Consider the following 21,128-nt stretch of genomic DNA (forward strand, 5'->3'; position numbering starts at 1 on the left):
GAAATGGAAATTAATTGATTCTTTTTTGAATGTTGTATGAAGGGTGCTCTCTAGAATTAACTAAGTAATATCCTACCTATATTGTGGGGGGGGGGGACATAACAAAAGCTTGTAGCTGTTAACACAGCCACTGTCAGCCAGGCCGGATAGGCTGAAAGAAGCACTAGCACCACAGCCTTTCACAACTGGGAGGAAGATTGCGGGAAGGTCTTTGCGCCACGCGCATACGCCTAGTCACCAGTCACACCGGTCTCTCTCTCTCGTGCGTTTTGTGGTTTCTCTGGGCCCACGAGATGGAAAATAAAATCAGTGGCAGGATGGAAACCACACATCCATCAAATGCAGACCTCACCCACACAAGTAAAGGAGTAAGTAACTTCATTGAAAATTATACAGAAGTCGGTTTTGGTCAGGCAAAATTCTCAAACGAGCCACAGCCTCTTACAGGCATGACATCTGCTGTGCGTAATTTTGGACACATCGGCTCCCCGTGTCCCGTACCGGGCGCAGGCGACGACGGCGCGATCTACAGAGACTATGTCCCGACTGATTCACTTGGAAATAAATTGTACTATGACGAATATCTGAAGACCGACCATGCCCCGTCTACAGATGTCTGTGGTAAGGTGTATAGAGCAAAGGATTCCATGTCAACAACGATTACAGCCGCCCCGGAAAGCGAGCCGGGTATGGCGACTACCGCCGCAATCACCGGAATGTTCATTAAGGACGAGAAGGAACCTTTTTTAATTATGAACACTCCGGGTCCGGATTTTAATGTAACGGCGGACCTTTCCTCTCTTGATGCCTGTTTCGATGCCCAGGGAAAACACCAAGTCGGGTTAATGGGTGAGCCGATTGACTTCGCGTCCTCTGTAACCGGTCTAGTTGACGGTTCCCCTAACTTTCTTATAGACTTGATTCAGACAGACCCGTTGGCGACGGTGCCTCAGATAAGGACCGACCCCAGGGTTGCTTTATCCGGTAAGGGGGTGAATGTCGACACTATGGGTAGCTCATATGCACCCCAGCAGTTGATGATATATAAGAGTGAGATTCCCAGATGGTCGATACAGACCTCTCCTACAGAGTCCCCGTTCTGGTGCCAGCCAGCCGGCGTCGCCGATGACAAGTACTATGGTCGCTACGGCTCCCCGGATGGTCTGCACAGCACAGCCTTGCTACAGAGATCCCCGACTTACACCGCATATGCCGGGTGAGTTTTACGCATGATACATATTTTTCCAAAATGTTTAGTCATTCACATATTTAACTTATTTGAGTGTTTAGGACCAGCTGTGAGATTCATATATGACCCACTGTGGACGTTTTGACCCACTGCAAAGTTTATTTAAGAAGGGGCAGTGCATTAATCATCAACAAAAATGTAAATAGGCTACGTCAGATTTAGCCCAAAGGCCGATTTTCATCTCATCTGTCCCTAGTGTTATAAAAGGCTTAGGCCTGGTGTTCTAAAAGGCTTCCTAAAATACAAAAGATATGACCCACGTTGGACGTTTTAATCCACTGCAAAGTCTATTTGAATTACATTTGTAGATTAGATCTAATGGTAGGCTACTAGGCATACTGTAATTTCTGTGACTGTGTGTGTGTATGTGTGTTTCCCTGGTTTCCAGAATGCCTCCCCAGAGAATGTGTATGATCTGTGGGGATGAGGCGTCTGGCTGTCACTATGGAGTGCTGACCTGCGGAAGCTGCAAGGTGTTCTTTAAAAGAGCTGTTGAAGGTGAGCCGATTACACTGAAAATACAAGACGATAGCAATTACTTTTATACCATATGTTTAACATCGTCATGGGACCAAAGTATATTCAAAGTGGCAAGTGCCGAGTAAGCCTAGTCACCTCTAGTACTGTGAACATTATCCTCACATTTTCATGAGTACAACTCTTATTATTAATTAATTATTATTATGGTGAGGTACATCCACTGAACTACCAGAATCATTTTATCTGTGTAATCAAATTTCCACAGGGCGAGTTTAGCAACTGTATCACATTGACCGTGTTCAGCGTGTTCTTATTTTGGGACTATTTTTTTTCTTGTTATCTTGCAGTGGGAGATATGTAAGAGGCACTATATCTCATGACCATGTCATCCTGTCCTCACAACTTCACTGTCATTTCCCTTCAGAAATCCCTCTCACTGGAGATTGAAGAAGCCCCAGCCATGAGACAATTATCATGCAGCTCATTTTCTTTCATAGTGTTCCCTAGCTCACAGGTGATTATAAACACCATTTCAAAAGTGTGAATTACCGTGCTCTTTAACAGGTCATCACAACTATCTCTGCGCTGGCCGTAATGACTGCATCGTGGATAAGATTCGGAGAAAGAATTGCCCTGCATGTCGCCTTCGAAAGTGCTACCAAGCTGGGATGATGCTTGGAGGTACAGTACTTGTTCTTTTGTGTGTGTGTGTGTGTGTGTGAGTGTGTGTGACACTGTGTTCCTATGTTTCTATTGTACCTGATGAATGTCTCTAATTCATAGCTAATATCACATTAAAGGGAGTGTGAAGGGACACAGAAATCTCTTTCTCTCTCCCTCCCTCCCTCTCTTTCTCCTATGTTTAAAGTGCTTTCAGATCAAAGGTGACAACAAACACTTAAAATTACCAAAAACCATCAAAGACCCTCTAACTAACCTGAATATATTACTACTGTATCAAAAACCCTGCATCTCCAGGGGTTGGTATTCATTGGTTTGGTATTTAGTTTTGTAGAGTTTTGTTTTGAATAACATCTTTTAACATGGTACTTAGTGGGGTAATGATGTCATATAGGGTCAGTTAACCACTCATGGCTACAACTTCAACTTGCTGAGAAAGGAATTATAGCTTGCTCAATTTTGATCCAGAATCCTAATCATTTTGAAATGTAAAAAAACAAAACAAGGAACAGCTTTTATCATCCAACCAATCCTAGGCTGTGGTCATATTTCAGGCAGGAAGCTGAAGCGTTTCGGGGGCCTGAAGGCCTTGGGCATGGCCTCGACCCTGATGTTCCAGGCTCCGCCCGGCCTGTCCACAGACGGCCAGGGCCTGGCCTCCCTATCCTGCATGCCAGGCATCCGCGAGCTGCAGCTCTCCCCCCAGATCGTCCACATCCTGGAGAACATCGAGCCGGAGGTGGTGTACTCCGGCCACGACAACTCTCAGCCCGACATGCCCCACCTTCTGCTCAACAGCCTGAACTGTCTGTGCGAGCGCCAGCTGCTGTGGATCGTCAGGTGGTCAAAGTCCTTGCCAGGTAACAGCCCCGCTGCCTGTCAGGGTCAGCCTTGGCACCATGGGGACCAGCAGGCCACGCCGAAGGCCTGAACTCCCTGCGCTGCCGCAGACCCAGAGCAAGGCTGTGTGGAACGCAAGCTCTGTGATAGGAATATGAATGAAGCCACAATGATGAATTAACAGCAGGGTAATTCACGTGAAGATCGTTATTGACCGTTATTGACCATTATTGACCGTTAGTGAATTAGCAGTTATTGATGGGAACACAAGGCCAGCTAGATCAAAAGCTGTTCTCCTGGATCTGCCTGGTCGACCGTGGTAAGATCGTGGTTTGTGGGTGTAACTAGGGCTCTACAGTACATTCACTCTCAGCCTACTGCTACACACCTAATGTCCCATCTCAAACAGGGCGGAACGGCCTTTACCTGATATCTTCCTTAAAACAACATTTATATTTCAGAATCAAGCCGATACGTTTCAACATTAGGCTACTTTTAATTTTAGATTATGGAACCTGTCAAAGATGTAAGGATAGGATCTGATGTAGTGTAAAAGGTGTCGTTCGTTACCTCTGGCCAGGACAAAGTCCGGGGGAGGAGGTTATGTTTTCGTTGGCGCTTGTTAGTCTATTTGTTAGTCTGTTGGTCTGCAGGATTACACAAAAACTACTAGACTGATTTTCATGAAACTTGGAGGAGGGGTGTAGCATGGGCCAAGGAGGAGCCCATTAAATTGTGGGAGCAGATCCGTCTGGGGATCTGGGGTCCTCTGACCTACAAGCAACTCTCCGAAATATTGTTTCAGCTGCTGAAAAGCGAGAGATTCAATAGTGCGGGTGGGCAGTGGTGCTATACTGAGGAATGAGTCTCACCAAGTCAAGTCGGTCACAGTAGGACATGCTGTCTTTGTGTTTCCTGAAGGCTTTCGAACCCTCAACATCCACGACCAGATGAGCCTCATCCAGTACTCGTGGATGAACCTGATGGTGTTCTCTCTGGGCTGGAGATCCTTCCAGAACGTCACCAGTGAATACTTGTACTTCGCCCCAGACCTCATCCTTAGCCAGTAAGTCATAAACATCATCTCTCTGAATTCGTTACATTAGTCATTTAGCAAACACTTTTATCCAAAGCGACTTAATTGCATTTAACGTTCTGTTGGTAGTCAATGTACTACTACTCACCAGAACTGTGAGTCCTTTCTAAACAAGTGACTAAGAGCATAATCTAGGGCTAAAAGTGCAAGAGTAGTAAAATATAAATCCAATAAGTTCTTAAGAGGAATGATCCGGGTAGTAGTATCTGGAAGAGGTGAGGTTTGAGCCTGCGGTGAAAGATGGACAGAAGATCTGCCGTCCTGACGTTAGTGGGCAGTTCATTCCACCACTGCAGGGCCGGGACAGAGAAGAGCCCATGTCGTTTCACTCCAATTTAGTCAGAGCACGGTTTATGCGAACTTCATTTTACAGCCAGCGACAATATGATTAGTCTAACAGCTTCAAGTGGGCTCTCAAATGTTATATTCAGGCGTTAACAGAGCGTAGTTAACATAATAATAATACTAATACTAACACTAATGAATGCTCATTGTGAATAGTCAATGCTCATTAAGGAGGGTATCTTCCTTGCAGGGAGAGAATGAGGATGTCTCCCATCTATGACCTGTGCCTGGCCATGCAGTTCATTCCGCAGGAGTTCGCTTGTCTCCAAGTGACCAGGGAGGAGTTCCTCTGCATGAAAGCCATCATGCTCCTCAACACGGGTAAACTCCCTCCTCCTAACCCTGGAGTCTTATGTAGGCCAAAGTGTAACAAAAAGAGGTGCCAAGCTATTTTGATCCTCCCCTAGCTGTATACAAAGTAAAGATGGCGTTTTGTGCTGGTGTGACTGGACCTTGAACGGGACAGGATTTATGTTGCAGCTCTTATCACGCTCCAATTTTATACTTTATACTAATTTTATACCTTTTACCAGGAGAAAAACAGATAAGCTTTGATCTGAGCATCAAAAGCAAAATCGCCACAAACACATGTTTTGAAGTATATGAGAGCACATAGTAACTTAAACTACATGTGAAAGAAGTGTCCAGATTGTGCCATCTGATGATCCACATCTCCCCAGTTCCTCTGGAGGGCTTGAAGAGCCAGGCCCTGTTTGAGGAGATGAGGCAGAGCTACATCCGGGAGCTGACCAGGGCCATCCACACGAAGGAGAAGGGGGTGGTGGCGAGCTCACAGCGCTTCTACCATCTGACCAAACTGATGGACTCCATGCATGAGGTGGGCCGCGCTCAGCACCTGGGGCCGGAGGAGCCGCCTCACCTCACTCTCTACAGTAAGTTGAGCTCAAAACATTTATTAGGACTAACCCTGATAGGCCCTTTCTCTCTCTCTCTTCCTCCTTGTGCAGATTGTGAAGAAGGTCAACCTTTATTGCCTGAGCACATTCATCCAGGCGGACGCCATGAAAGTGGAGTTCCCAGAGATGATGACGGAAGTCATTGCGTCTCAGCTGCCCAAGGTGCTGGCAGGGATGGTGAGGCCCCTCCTCTTCCACGCCAAGTGACCTGGCTGATGGCAGAGCCATGGACAGAGCTGGGGGAAGATTACATTTAATGGATGACCGGATTATTCTCTCTCTCTCTGACTTTGAAAGACACTACCTTTCAGTGTCTGACTCCTTGTTCTCCAGAGATGTTAGAATCTGTCACAGTTGTGATTGTGCCCCTTTGCCTCTGTTGGGCTTTTTTCTGTACTGAGACGGAGATGGGTTTATACAGTAGCATATTTTTAGTCTATGAGAAAATCTGTGTTTTGACACCGTGTTGGACCTAAGTATTGTACTAGCCGTTTAGTGTTTCAATTCAACTACATGTCACTTCTGTAGGTTATTATTATTATTTTTTTACCACGCTGGCTTTGTTCTATCTGAAATATCTGCTATTTCCCTAGTACATAGTAGCCTTGCTGATTCACTATTACCATTAAACCAATTCAGCCTGTGAGTAGCACCAGAATGGTGCCTTTTGGGACAATTTCAATGGCATTGGCAGAAATCTTGTGTTTGTGAAAAAAGTTTCAATCCCCCACGATAAGGAAATGCCATCTGGACTGACTGTGATTGAGCAGATAAACAGCCCTGGGCGGAGACTCCATAGCAAGGTCTCTCCTTGACCTTTTAAACATCCTTCATTTACTAGGAAATCAACAACACATGTATATACTTCTTTATCACACATACGTTGGTTGTATACAGAGAGGCCTGGCATGCTTACCTTCTGATGTCATGTTTGTATGCTCCTATCATACACTATTATTATGTGATGGTACAATAATTGTCAGGTCATGTGTTCAGTAAATGTCAATGATAGAATCAACACTGCATTTTCTGCTGGCTTCATATCTAGTTAATTACAATCATTCTGATCTACATATTACATGTGTAACATCATTGGTTTCTCCTCAATAAAATAAATCAATTTACAGGTTTGTACACCAGAGCAGGATATGTGTAAATGTGTGTTCCCTAAATAATACAGAACAAATGCTTCATATTTACAGTGTAGACATAATTTCCTTGAAATGGCCCTGCACTCCAAACGGTAGGGAGTATCATTTCTACGGTCCAAACGGTAGGGAGTATTCAAGGTCACTGCACATTCTCAGGGATTTAAATGGGAAAGAACAAGCTGATCTTGGCAAGAGTAAGAATCTCAAATACCTTGGTCCCATTTCCATTTACTATGTTTCATCTATAAGTGATTGTCTTTTGCTGAAGCTCTCTCTCGTGCTAACATATTTTTTACAATACTCTAGTCTTCATCCACATTGTTTGAAAAGAATTATAACACGTTTAGTGTAAAACCATACACATTTATTAGCATTGCCTTCTGGGAATGATGTGGTAATACAAAATTAAATATCACTTTTAATATATAATTTTTAATATGAAACAATATCTTGGTTAAAATCATTCCACATTGCCATGACTAGTACACCAGTGTACCAGGGAGTATTTTTTATCATGTTAGAAATAAAGCTATCTCGCTCACACAGCATCCAACCAAGTAAGAAGACATTAAATGTGTACTTAATGTAATCGTTTTAAATGAGTTGTGAAAACGGTAAATATGTCTGAGATCAGGGACAAACTAGTACCATATACAGGTAGCTGCCCAAAAGTTGTGAACATGCTCCATGTTGGAACAAGGACCCCCGAAACCAACGTGAGCTGATGTCTTCTTGCACGTATAATATTGCGGCTGTATCACACCACAGAGAATCAGCCTGTTTGAGTATATTATACAGTTCTCCAGTGAAGAGTCAGAGGAATGTGTTGTGTCAATTGTAGACACAATAATCTTTCTTAGAGGAATCAAAGAGAGTTACTGTACATGCAATACATTTTTTACATTTGTCTATAATACTTATTAAGTTTGACCCCCCCCCCACAGCAGTTCACTATATGAAATACAGTAAAGTTGCTTTAGGTGTTCAGCAATACTATATCAGTATTCAACTTTCCGATTTTACATAAAATATCCTGGAACACATTCCACCAATGTAGTCCGGATCAACATAATCAGTGGCACAGAAATAGGCAAGTTTAAAACTAGATTTTTGGTAAGCGCATACTTTCAGCATGAAGGAAAACACACAAATGTAGATGGGGCCAGTTTCCACAATATCAGCTAAGCACACGAGCACATGTTTCTGATTGGTGGAGAAACAGCCTTCACAACAATCAATCACATCAAAAGGTTACTGTTACCATGGATACCATGAAATCTTCAAGGTTTTTTCTTCAGCGGTCTGTTAGAGAAAGACCACGTAGTTCTCTGGGATCAGGCCGGTCTTCCCCTCCCGCGTCGCCTGGAGCCAGCCTGGTTCCACTGAGGGATAGACTGAGGAGAGGACGAGAGGAGGGAGGCATGAGGTCTCAAACCACCAGGCTATGACATGTCCTGACTGTCTCTCTTGATCTCCGGACTGGGCCGGGTTCCTCGCCAACACGCAGGTGTTTAGACCCAAATAAGTCCCTCTCCTGACAGTACGTTTCCCTTCACAGAATAAAGGTGGCCGCGCTTGGCTAGATTAAGCACTAATGACAGATCAAGGAGACTTCAGTTTAGGGTTTAATTACACCCCCCCCCCACTTCCCCATGAGTAATTCAATAGGCAGCTCTCTCATATTAACATGACTTATAAACCTGACAGATTATCATCAATGAGAAAGGAAATGATAAGCAACTTAAACAAAGACCAAAAAAAAAAAACCCCCACAAAAAATGTCATGTAAAAACAAACACGCACGTCCATCATAAAACTGTTCGGCAGGCAATATAAATGGTGGTGAGTTCATGGCTGTGTTGCTGGCTCTGAGTGGAACGAGCGCTGCTGCCTCTCATCGCTAGGTTACTGTGACCCGTAAGACTGGCCTGGTGCAGCGCCAACTCATCTCTTCCTGGAAAATGCATGAGGTCATGAAGTCCCTTCCCTCTGGCGCTCTGCATCTTGCTGAAAGTATACAGGGGCGTTGCGCTAAAAGGGACGTTTATTACTGTACGTCTCCGCCGCTGCGCACGCTGCTGGGAACACGCCAGGTCATCGCGGCGTGATGGTGGGCTATCTCTTCTTTCACGTACAGTACAGTCAGCCTACAGACTGGGGCGTTTTGTAACAGACAATATTAGGTTAAAGAGACCTTTCACTGTCCCCCGCGGAGGGATCTGAGGTGTCTCCTGCGTCTCCCTGAGGGGCAACTCACCATTTGAGAAGAGCGCCCCCTTGGGGAAGCTGAGCTCATGGCTGTGTTCTGCCTCGCAGGAATACATGGCCTTGGCGTCCCTGTACAAACAAACACAGTCGATAATCCATGAAACAAAGTCATCGCAAAATGTAAACTGAGGTAGGATGAAGGTACTACATATTAAGATGTATTGTATATTCCATGTTCTAATGATCTACCTTCCGATTGGTGGGGGCTGTGATGGAGTGGGGTTTTCAAAAAGCAGTGCTCGTGCAGCAACCCTGAAACACATAAGCAGAGTGTGAATTAATGTGTCTGACATTTGTCAAAAATAAACTCTAAGAATGCCTGGAATACATGTTTGGCCATATGAGTAAACACTCCGCATTTGGACTTTAGCGAAAATCTCTAGACAACAGTGGGGGAGTTATCCTCCCTTCCTTCCTTCCTGCAGGCAGACAGGTTGGCAGGCTAGCTCTCATCAAGGTGCAGAATCAGGTGATTCTAAATAACGAGGCAGCTCTTGACCGACCCCCACCACCCAACCTCCCCCACACAAGAGCCTTTCCGAACGGGGAAAAAAAGCTGGCAGGCTGGACGGCTTTTATACGAGGGAACTATACTTGAGAGCCCATGTGAGTGTCGTCTCTCACTTGACAAGTCAAACAATATTTGTCCTGAGAGAGAGAGAGCGAGCGAGAGCGAGAGCGAGAGCGAGAGCGAGAGAGAGAGAGAGAGAGAGAGACAGACGGAGCGAGCAGAGCTCTGCTGGGTCACAGTAACCCCTGAGAAGTCAGAATGTAATTAAAGCTGGCTCTCCCACCAATGGAAGAAGACATAAATCTGAGCACACGTACGCAGATCTCCCAGACCTTTCCATTCTCAACGCCCAGAACTAAAAGAGGCCGTGCAAAAATAAGTCTCAGAGAGAGCACAACAGCTATGTGTTTTCATACTATACAACTTCATTGTGTGGTCAACCCCTATTCTCTTGTGTTTGTATGTGGGCATAGATGTGACTGTAAATACCTGTGGCACTCGCACCACCCTCATTAACCAAACACTACATCAACGTGCTCAGATTAGAATGGATAGAAGGTGATCCAGAATGTTCCAGAAGAACATGAAAACATCCTCTACACCAGGGGTCGGCAACCTTTACTATCAAAAGAGCCATTTTTGACCAAAAAATGAATACAAAATCTGACTAGAACGTGATCCAGAATGTTCCAGAAGAACATGAAAACATCCTCTACACCAGGGGTCGGCAACCTTTACTATGAAAATAGCCATTTTTGACCAAAAAATGAATACAAAATCTGACTGGAGCTGCAAAAGATATTTGAGCTTAAAATGAAGGTATTTCTTCCCCTTAGATTTATTTTCAGGCGTGGTGGTATATGCACCCAGGGGGGACACATAAAGGGGGGCAGGGGTGTCTGGGGGTCCAAGGGGGAATTTTTGAGCACCAAACACTACATTTCCTGCATTCTGGTGAATTTCTATGCAATCTGCTGCTATCTAACCTGACGCACCAGATAGTTTGCTTCACATAATCATCTGGGAAATCTCCTTTGGTTTGGAAAAGGGCAACACTTTCAAAGTTACTTGGCAGGCGATTGGATGAACCATCTGTGTATCACCATCTATCACACGCTAACTTCAACCGCTTCTCACTGTTGTCACACTTAAACCCACCCTGCCTGTTTGTATTTAAAATTCCTCACAACCAACGCTGATTGGCGAGATCATTTTCTGATCTGGCACAAACTGATCTTTATGGAGAGTATCCAGACTGATTTGCGAAAGAAACAGAATGTGAGCTCACAAAATCAGGATGGTCTCACGAGGCTAGCTGCCATCTAGCTAGTTAGCTAACTTGAATGCCAACATGACCATTTATTTTAGTAATAAATACATGTATTTAATAGTATTATATTTATTTAGTTATTCATTTCCATATAATGTTTGTCAAAGCCAGTGAGCCACTGTAGAGGGGCTAAAGAGCTGCATGAGGCTCCAGAGCCGCAGGTTGCAGACCCCTGCTCTACAGTGTATAACCGTATAAAGCATTAATGGCCAGTAACAAGCTCTCATTAAGTTACATTAATGCAAGAAGTTATGAAACTCTTTAAATTACACTGATCCAGGCCGCTGGTAGTCGTTGTTGGCTGAGTTTTCCATCCTGCGTCGGGTTACCAGTTTGGGGGGGAGTTCCGGGTGGTCTGGCGGTTTAGAGCTCTTCTGCTCCGGCGTTGACAGGTTTTGGACAGAACCGGCGGTGGAGCTCCTGTGACCTTGTGGGGGTCCAAGACGACAACAGTGGTGAGCCACAGGAGATGGACATGTTCATCTGAGCTCACCGCAAACAATCTGGTCATTTAGAAGACGTGTTTCTCCAAAGTGACTTGCAGTGTTTTTAGATAGATTTTAGGAAAGAGAGCAACACCATCTGTGAACAGATTCCAAAGGGCCATTGCTGTTAATTAAGTAAAGGTAATTTATTTAAGGGAATTTTAACAGGAACACAGATAGTTCAGTAAACTAATTTGAAATGTGTTCATTTCTAATTTGTTGGCTAATTTGAAATGTGTTCAGATCATTTTCACCATAAAAGTACAACAAACTGTCAAAATTGGCACCAAAGGTCAGATGAACGTACTGTATGTTAACAAGTTAGTTTAACAGGGCATCTTATTGTACAGTGTAGTACAGCTCTCAGAGAGGGAGCAGGATGGCTGTCTCTTAGAGGTTAGAGCTACAGGAGAAGTCATTCAGAGATTTGGATTGAGTTTTTCTTCGGTACCGGGATGGTTGGTTTTTCTTCCAGGTGTTTGGTACAGAACTGAAACAATATAGAGTTTAAGCATCTTTCAGCTGATTGGAACACACTTTCAGAGCCCTGCCATCAGGTCTGGGTGCTTTATGGGGCCTAACACCTGTTTTGGCAAAGTGCATGAAGTTGTGAGTAGCCACCTCCCCTCACCCATAGCAGACCATCTGAACCCTCCTCAGTTTGCCTACAGTATAAAGCACACAGAGAGACTGAGGAAGCAGCCCTCTCCATGGTCAACATGGTCACCTGTCACCTACAACATGCCAAGTCCTGTGCAAGGGTTTGTGTGTGTGGGGCCCTACCTTCAGAGATGTGCAGAGATCTGAGGGAGGGGGTGGCGGAGCGGCTCAGCTGGGCGGCTCGGGGGCCACCGAGGTGGGGGGCGCAGTGCGGGGCCTTCTTGGGGGCCGGGGAGGGCTTGGGCTCGCCGCCGAGCGAGGAGGACACACTCAGGGCGTCCTCCGACTCCCCGTCGTCCGTCTTCCCCACGTCCTCTTTGGAGCTGGACTCCGGGCTGCCGGCGCAGGGGGGGACCTTGGCTCCGTCAGAGGAGAGCGGGGAGCTGGCCCGGCGCTGGCCCGGCGGGGGGGCCCTGTCCTTGTCCGTGGAGGAGGGGCCCGTCTTGGCGGAGCTGTTCTGCTCAGAGGAGTGCGAGGACAGGGACTCCATGCTGCCCATCGGGGTGCTGCCGGGGCTGCTGCTAAAGCTGTCACCTGTACAGGGGCCTGGGAGACGCCACAACACACGCCCATTCAAGTCTGTACACTGACGTGCCCCGCAGATCCTTAAGACTTCTACCGCAGAGCAATGACTGAAAGTGTGACAGTAATCACGCTAGAATCATTTACTTAAGCAACACTGAGTTGGTTTCTCCCAAATACTTAGTTACCAGTTATCCATCTGCCACCGTAACAATCTGTTCTTCAATATTTTCTCACAAACCATTGAGGGTTATGTGACCCCATTCCTGTGGGGGGGTTCTAATGAAAGCCCATGGCTGGTGGCAGGCCGGACAGTTATGCTAGCCCTAGCCTAGTCTGGTCTAGTCACGGCCCAGAGACTCACTGTCGGCGTCTGCCAGGCAGAGTGCTGGGGTGTAGATGCTGCGGGGTTTCCTGGGGCCGGTGGCCAGGCAGATGGCCCTGCTCCTACGTGAGCCCGGCCGGGACTGGGGTTGGGGCACGGGCACGTTGGGGTCAGGGGCCTGGTGGAAGATCTGGGGGAGGGGCACACAGAGAGGACGTCTGTGTTTTTACAATAGAGTTTAGTCTACAACGACCACACATGACGCCGTTGACGACGAAAACCTATTTTAAGCGCCAGCCGCTGTGATCTACCTACCTTTTCAAAGTTCTCGATGAGAATCTCCACCACGATGTTCTGGAACTTGATGTTCATCATGGCTGCTACAGTCTCCTCCTGGGAGCGCATCAGCGTGGGGCCAAATATCACGCCCAGGTTGGACACCGTCATCAGGTTGAACTGGCTGTGTGTGGACACTCTGGAGACCACACAGAGAGTCATTATCACACCAGACTTACTGTGTTGTATCATATTGAAGATACCATTCTCGCATAACTCTGTATGTAGCTTCAGGCCATATTTTAACCCATCGGATCCCTTTCAGGACCCTTGCAGCTAGTGACATCTAGTCGCCGTTGCCCTTTACAAAGGCAGCCTTCAGCCAAAGCCTGCAGGTACGCTGAAACGAGGGCTACTGTGACAGTGATTGGAGGGACACTTACGTGACCAGGTGTTTTATCAGTAACTCCAGCATCTCCTTGTTCCTGTCAGGGAGCTTATGGACCAGGGCGTGGACGGCACGCACCCTGTAGTTCTGGTCATCGGACTCTGGGAGGACAGTGCCACAGTGTTGATACACAGGTCAGAGACCGCCATTTAAGACACAAGAACCAGACAGTGTCAATAGCTATAGGTCTTACATGGTTGTTTTGATGTTTTATGTGTAACAAAAGGTGTGCTATTTGCAAAAGGACTATTCACAAATCAATAGCATTTGTTAATCTATTTCGAAGACTTGAGTGTAACGAGCACTAAAGGGATCAGGATGTAACATCTTGCTTCATGCCTCTGGATTCCAGGAAACATAGTTCTTGGCAAGCCAAACTTTTCCCAAGTGTGACTGGCTTTTTACTTACTGACAGCCAAGATGAAGTCTTTGTGGAGCTTGAAAGTCATCAGGGGCTCGGAGAGACACCTGGTGGAACAGAAGAGCAAATGGCACTTGTCATTTCTCCCCCGGGGACACACTCTTTCAATTCAGTGGGAGAAGAGAACACTGGGCCTCGTCCACCAACCGTTCTTACCAAGCATTGTCTTCTTAAAACCCACTTTGTTTCTACGAAGATTCTGACATTCACCAATGTTTATTTATCTGCATCTTCTTCCTAGGAAGTCTGACTTCCCATGCATGAAAAATCACCAAACTTTGCACACAGGTCCAGTCCTATGCCAGAAGTCCTAAACTAGCATTGTGGGCCAATAGTCCTGATGGTGGCGCTATAGCAACAGTCTAAAGTTTAAAACTTTAAAAAATCATATTAGCTGTACGTGCTATCACTTTGCAACCACAACTAAACCGTAGGCCCAGGTGAGCAGAAACGTCCATATACTTTGAGCTGGCAGGAATTATGATGTCCATCACTCTGTTTTTCTCAAAAACTGTAAAACCTATCAAACCCTACCCTTTATAAGATGGATTTATAAGATCTCATGCAAAATACTCAAATCAAAAGCAGCAAATTTGGGTAACACTTTCTATAAAGGTCATGTTTATAATGCATCATAAGCACATTCATAACACATTATAATGCACTTATAAGCATTTATAAAGCTCTTTATAAATATTTATAGTCATGAATGATATTTATGTACAAGTCATAGAAGTGAAAAGGGCTCATCAGACCACCAGCATCCCTATAGTCCCAGCTGTATCTAACAAGCTTTAAGTAGGCTGGCAGCTGGCAGATTTGATTGACTCCTGTCTGGGGCTGCCAGCCTACTTAAAGCTCATTAGCAGGTTGGACTATAGGGCTGACGATGATCCAATGACCGACACGTTCCTTTTTTATTTTATTTTGTAATCACCTTGCTCACCTGGGCCTACATTTTAGTTGTGTTTGCAAAGTGATAGCACGTACGGCTAATATGATTTTTTAAAGTTTTAAACGGGGCGGCTGTAGCTCAGTTGGTAGAGCGGGTCGTTCAATGATCGAAGGGTCAGTGGTTTGAATCCCACCTCCGACTGTCCACATGTCGAAGTGTCCTTGAGCAAGACACCTAACCCCAAATTGCTCCCAATGAGCAGGTTAGCGCCTTGCATGGCAGCTACCGCCATTGGTGTGTGAATGTGTGTGTGAATGGGTGAATGAGAGGCCATTGTAAAGCGCTTTGAGTGCCGCTAAGGTGGAAAAGCGCTATATAAGTGCAGTCCATTTACCATTTACCTTGTCACTTTATTTTTGCACTTACAGTATGTAAAATAAAAAAACATGTTTTTTGCATCCAAATGCCTCATCTGTCGTGAGTGTGCGAGCCTTTTTCGCTTCTATGTTGGGACTATTCATCTGGCTTAACGCACCTTCTCCAATCGCTTGTAAGCCTGAGCCCATAAGAGCGCAAACTTTCTTTGCTATTTAAGTCATAGTTCTAACATGGCAGGTAGCTCAACAAGAGTTCAAGCCCAGGGGGATGCAGAATAAAAATGCTAATGCATACTTTGTTACATTACACGTGTACTCTGTGTAATGCATACTCAATGCTGTGTGACATTATTTTTTTTAAACAATATTTTTAATTTGTAGCTGTTACTGTTTCTTCATCTTGTTCCATTCTTCACCTGGCCAGTCTTTTGTCTGCTTACATCTCTTTCAGTCCCACCTGTGTTCAATTCAGTCAATCAGTGAATCTATGTTCAGTCCAGAGTCCCACAACTCATTCCCATCACAGTATGTAGGCCTACACATGTTAATGCAGGACTTCTATGGTGTTAATATCTTGCTGTGACATTGATTTTTTTTTTTTAGGTCAAACTGCCAGCTTCACACTAGCCCGAACCATTTTTAAGAGCTGAAGTGGCTCCCTGTTGAGGGGAGAACATTGGTCTATAAGATAAGTGCAACAGGTGTAGCAGGGCCAACTCATAATATGGGCCATACCCTTGATCGTATTACTACTCTTGGTTTGAACATTAATAGTCTTGTGATGAAGGACCTCTGTGTCTTTGATTGTATTTGATGCTCAACTTCCAATTATTTGTAAGAATGACAAGTGACTTACTTTAACTAAGAGTGCAAATGGACAGCATCTAAATTACAAGTTCATTATCTCCTAATGAAGGACCTGGTCGCAAAATACTGTATAACCAGGCAGTTAATGTTGCAAAACCAAAATATTTTTCCTATCTGAAAATGTAAATTTCAAGATTTTTATTTCAAACCATAGACCAAATGGTAAATCGTTCAAATGTTTTTTTTCCTGAATCCTCTTTTGCAAAATGTTTTAGACATTTTTTGTGGAAAAGATTATTAGAACCAAGATCACTTCCCCTAAACATATTATAAATGAATCTCACCAAACCATTGATCTCCTACGTTCATTTGAGCCCGTCTCAGCACATGACCTCAATGATATTCTTATGAAGGCTTCATCCTGTCCCATAGACATCATCCCTATCACACTTCTAAAGGATGTTTTAGGAGCAATTGGTCCTGATCTAAATCTCCATTGTGAATAGCTCGCTTGCCTCAGGGTACTCTAAAGTATGTTCCCTCTTATTTCAAATGTGCAGTAGTCCAGCGTCTTCTTAAGAAACCAAATATGGACACTTAAGTTTTAATCAATCACAGACCTATTTTAAAAATGCTTTTTATTTCTAAAGTCCTGGAGAAAGTGGTCTCAAAAAAACTGATATCTATAATGAACAACAACGATCTTTCAATCTAGCTTCCTGGCACATCATTGCACTTAGGCAGCTCTTCTACAGATAGTTATTGATTATTGTTAAATGCTCAATCCAAGTCCTTCTAGATCTAAGTGCAACTGACCACTCTATCCTAACTGACAGTTAACACTGAGTTAGCATCTCTGGAACTATATTGGTTCACCTCATACTTATCAAACAGAACCTTATCCTATCCTACTTAGCCTATTTTGTTCTCTATCTATATGTTACCTCTCAGCAAAATTATTCAAAGCCATAACATATCCTTTCACTTCTATACGGTTCACTCACAATTATACATATGAGTTAAACCAAACAACATGAACAAATAGGCTGTTTTGCAAGACTGTTTAACTGATGTTCAAAGCTGGAAGTCTCATCATTTTCTCTGAAGTTTTGATTCTGGGACCAGAGCATGTCTATAATGAAATCCAGTCCAACCTTGTCCCTCTTGCCCATGTGAAGTCATCTTATTTTTGATACTCATTGTAATAGATAAATTCAAATTAGTGTATTCTCTGTTCAAGACATTGTGTAAAGTGAGCAGCTGTCCCCTGTTTATTGCCCTGACCCCCTTATCTCCAGGCCTTCTAATTGACTTATGGCAGGAGACCTCCTCAGGGGTCCCCTCCTCCCAGCTATCTTTGACCTCTGTATCCCTTCACTTCGCTGTTGACCCTCTGACCTAGCCTACTCACTGATAATTGGCTAGTGAGGTATTTGCATATGCAGGTGTGGTCACACCCACACTGTTTATAATGCTCTGTTTTCCTGATAATCTTTGCTCTTGGTGGATGTTCCTATTCTCTTTGAGCCCGACTTTGCAAACTCGTAACTTATCTGGAATAAAGGTACCCAGCTTGGACTTTCAAAGATGAACCTTGGCATTCTCGACTACTCTTTTCTTAATTATTAGAATAAATCTATGACAATGGTGACGAGGACAGTCATCTAAATCTTGAATAACACACCAAGAAAGTAGAAAGATTTAACTAACCTCCCTTGAAGAATTTGGCGGTTTAAGAACACGTTCATGAATCTGACATAGACTTTTATTAGGAGTTTCTTAAGAACAAATTTAAAGCATTCATTGATTTTACTTTTGATTTTCACTTCTGCCCATGAATGCATGTGGTCAGCATGTACAGTGACATTAGGGTACCGATACTACTTAGGGTACCGGTGACAAATATATATATTTTAAAGTACTGGTGGTGTTTATGAGCAGCTGGGTTTGACACAGCTGGGGTTGGCTGAACGGGTGCTCTCTGGCTCTGCTCTCTGAGGTATCTCAGCTACCTAGCTAGCTACAGGACCAACAGGTAACTAGCTAATTCATAAGCAGTTGATCTTCGCCATGATTAAACAAGTCCAAATGAATGGAGGTGAATGGTCGGCTGTGCGATCTGTGACACCCCCCTCGGGTCGGAGCCGGCGGGGGCTGGTTTGGTGCACTCCAGGCTCTCCCCCCACACCCTCCTGTCCAAACCCTGTCTCCCCTCCACAGTTTCATGAAAATGGTTCCAGTAGTTTTTGCGTAATCCTGCTAACTAACGAACGAACGAACCAACGCACGCCACTGAAAACAACATCTTCCGTCCTACGCTGCTAACTTAGGATATTGGTGAATGAGGCCCACTTTCCCCTGAGGGCGGCTGCTAAGGATGCATGACACACTTCAAGGGTTTCAGAAAGGCATTACAGGCAATCATGAGGCTAAGTGGCAGAAGACGCAGCTGGTGGGGCAAGCTGACCTGAGGTAATTCTTCAGGCCGCTGGTGATGGTCTTGTTGTCCCAGGTGTCTGGGTCGAGGTCCATATCCACAGGGGCTTTGGTTGCTGTGGGTAACACAGTCACAAAATCAGTATAAACCTCCCTGACTTGTAAAATCAGCCTGACACTGTTCAAAGCATTAGTCTAGTTGCCACTGTTTGGATAACACAAACCTGCATTCAAGGACTAAAATTAGATTTAGGGTCATGTGTTTACTGTGTGTGTGTGTGTGTGTGTGTACCTTCCTACTGACTTCCATGCAGATTAGGAAGCTGTCAGAGGTCGTGTGTAAACACTACAGCGGGCTCCAGAGCAGGACATACTGACCATCTGTTATTACAATGTTGGACCACAAGGAAGAGCCCTTCTTTCACACGTAGTCTTAAGCCGCTGTGTCCTCACCACAGAACAAGACAAGGACAGTGATGGACTTCTACGTCAACGAGCTATGAGAACCCTCTGGTAGTGGTTTTGTAAGAGTCGAGGGCCTTCTTACCAAAGACAGTGGTCATCAGCTTCTGAACCTTGGAGTTGACCCCTCCTATCCTGTACAGGCCCATGGTATTAATACCTGAGGGAGAAAGCAGAGGAGAGAGCTACTGCACCAGCCCCTCCAGCCAAGCTTGCAGTTTAGGAATCTAAATGACAGATTTGACTTTCTGAACAGCGACCCTGGGCTAATGTGAAGTGGTCGGCCTTCCAGCTTGATGGATGACGTGTATTGTAATGAGTAATTACAGTGAACCTGAGTTCAGAGTTATGACAGATGGAGCCTGGGGGGAAATTAATAGCAAAACAGCCAGAGCGCCTCACCTCTTATCTCCACCAACTCCATGCACTTCCTCACAAAATTAAAACCGGCCTCGTTTAGAAATGCTGTAATAAAGAATAATAACGTGACACGTCATTTAGCTCAACGGGTTTGCACAAAGACTTTCAGTCATACTGAGGGTAAAAGTAAAGGACCTTCGACAACCACCGCAGAGATATGCCTTGGAGATAGGATTAAATCAAAAATTGTTGTTGCAAAACTCATATCATATTACAGTTAACTGATGCAAACTCTGAAGCTATGTGCTGCATGGTGGAGTGCAGTAATAAACAGGAGTGCTGTTTACTCACTCTCCTCCTTCTTGCTCAGTAAGGCTGGGAGGTTGTAGATCTGGAGAGAATCGAGAGGGAGGCGGTCAACAAGCCGCATAATATCAACTGTGACAAGTTCAACCAAAATGACATGAATCAGGTCGGGTCTCACAGAAGATGGCGCCAAAGGCTAACTGTTCTATCACAGGACTCCGCCTTAGCCAGACCCGGAGTGACATTGCGGTACTTGAAATGAAATGGAGTGGGGAGAGACTAGAAAGAGAACAGAAGGACAAGAGAAAGAGGGGCGGAGCCTCTCACCGGTTCCTTGCCATCCATGGCCTCCAACCAAAGTCTTCTGTTGGATTCTGACAGCGCCTGCAGTGTGACGATGCCATGCCTGGGACAGGATCAGAGAGAAGCAGGTCTCCGTCACGTCACACAGCCTCAGGAGCTCCAGACAGACCATGTTTACTGCTGCACGCCCCAGCTTCTAGAGGACCACTGTGCCTAGGACAGCTGCTGTGAATCCTCTGCTCCCCCACCAGGCGTGTACTATTGTCTTTGTGATTGCATTCCGCTAACCAATTAACAACACACATGTGTACTTGATTTAAGAGTGATTCATTGTTATTCCCAGCATGCATTTGTCTTATCCCCGGGGGGGGGGGGGGGGGGGGTTATAGAGCCTCTGGCCTGCTGAGATCATCGCTCTACTGTACCCTATATCCCTGTCACCTCTCTCATATTTGGGGCCATCGTGAAATTGGGTGGACCAGTAACAGTGGAGAGTGCTAAACCACCTTAAAAGTAAACCACCTTTAAAGTCTTTCCTCAAGTCCTCGAACGTGTTTGAGCATCATCTGCAGCTGACAAGCCCCTTCATAAAAGAGTAACCATACCTCAAAATTAAAATTCATACGCTGATGCAGTGCCGCCGCGTGGCGGCCAGTGGTGAGAGTTAGTGCTGGCCGAGACCCACGGAGGTACTTGCGCGTGCTGCTATTAGAGGCAAGGCGTGGAGATGGGATGGGAGGGCTGGCCTGGTTCTCACTGGGCCTTGGGAATAGCATGTTTAATCTAATGAGGATGAATGGATGAGCCTGGGGGCTGGCTGGGGCTTGGCCCACATTGCCCTGGTGGTTAGAACAAGGACCTAGTGGCACAGCAGTGGGGGGGGGGGGTGATGGATGGGTCACCGTGCTAGTAAACTGGAGTTATTGTCCGTGTCCAGTGCTGTTGGCCTGGGTGAGAGGAGCTGCCCCGTGGCGCCCTGGGAAGGGATAACGCTGTGGAATATGCTGCCCCCCCCACGCTCTCACTAAACTCAGACCTAAAGGTGCTGACGCCAGGCCCCCGTGAATTATACTACAGGATCAATTCTGCTGCTCCCTTCCAGCGGCAGCTGATTTGCAGGCTTTAAATCTTCTTAGCAATCTCTGCCCACACTGCTGTCCTTTATACGGGTAAAACA

At 45.3% G+C, this 21,128-nt stretch overlaps 2 protein-coding genes across 4 annotated transcripts in view; one reads left to right on the forward strand and one right to left on the reverse strand.

The window, feature by feature from the left end:
* Positions 1 to 451: 451 nt before the first annotated feature.
* On the forward strand, positions 452 to 6,708 carry pgr (progesterone receptor). Its single transcript, XM_084438110.1, has 8 exons — positions 452 to 1,216; positions 1,638 to 1,747; positions 2,294 to 2,410; positions 2,965 to 3,270; positions 4,172 to 4,316; positions 4,882 to 5,012; positions 5,372 to 5,529; positions 5,660 to 6,708. The coding sequence occupies exons 1-8, from the start codon at positions 648 to 650 to the stop codon at positions 5,813 to 5,815; spliced, it is 1,692 nt and encodes a 563-aa protein (XP_084294236.1). The 5' UTR covers positions 452 to 647; the 3' UTR covers positions 5,816 to 6,708.
* A 430-nt stretch (positions 6,709 to 7,138) lies between these two features.
* arhgap42b (Rho GTPase activating protein 42b) overlaps positions 7,139 to 21,128 on the reverse strand; it is a 70,787-nt gene continuing 56,797 nt past the window's right edge. For all 3 annotated transcript variants that reach the window (XM_084446178.1, XM_084446177.1, XM_084446176.1), the window contains 14 exons: positions 19,976 to 20,054; positions 19,694 to 19,733; positions 19,385 to 19,447; positions 19,068 to 19,142; positions 18,552 to 18,636; positions 13,994 to 14,052; positions 13,580 to 13,685; positions 13,176 to 13,335; positions 12,900 to 13,050; positions 12,137 to 12,559; positions 11,139 to 11,295; positions 9,217 to 9,279; positions 9,017 to 9,096; positions 7,139 to 8,153 (listed from right to left, as the gene is read on the reverse strand). In XM_084446178.1, coding sequence (XP_084302304.1) covers positions 8,065 to 8,153; positions 9,017 to 9,096; positions 9,217 to 9,279; positions 11,139 to 11,295; positions 12,137 to 12,559; positions 12,900 to 13,050; positions 13,176 to 13,335; positions 13,580 to 13,685; positions 13,994 to 14,052; positions 18,552 to 18,636; positions 19,068 to 19,142; positions 19,385 to 19,447; positions 19,694 to 19,733; positions 19,976 to 20,054 — 1,630 coding nt within the window. In that variant the 3' untranslated portion in view covers positions 7,139 to 8,064. The remainder of the gene's footprint in view (positions 8,154 to 9,016; positions 9,097 to 9,216; positions 9,280 to 11,138; positions 11,296 to 12,136; positions 12,560 to 12,899; positions 13,051 to 13,175; positions 13,336 to 13,579; positions 13,686 to 13,993; positions 14,053 to 18,551; positions 18,637 to 19,067; positions 19,143 to 19,384; positions 19,448 to 19,693; positions 19,734 to 19,975; positions 20,055 to 21,128) is intronic.

This window comes from Borostomias antarcticus (assembly GCF_949987555.1).
Source record: "Borostomias antarcticus genome assembly, chromosome: 1".
NCBI classification, from domain to species: domain Eukaryota; kingdom Metazoa; phylum Chordata; class Actinopteri; order Stomiiformes; family Stomiidae; genus Borostomias; species Borostomias antarcticus.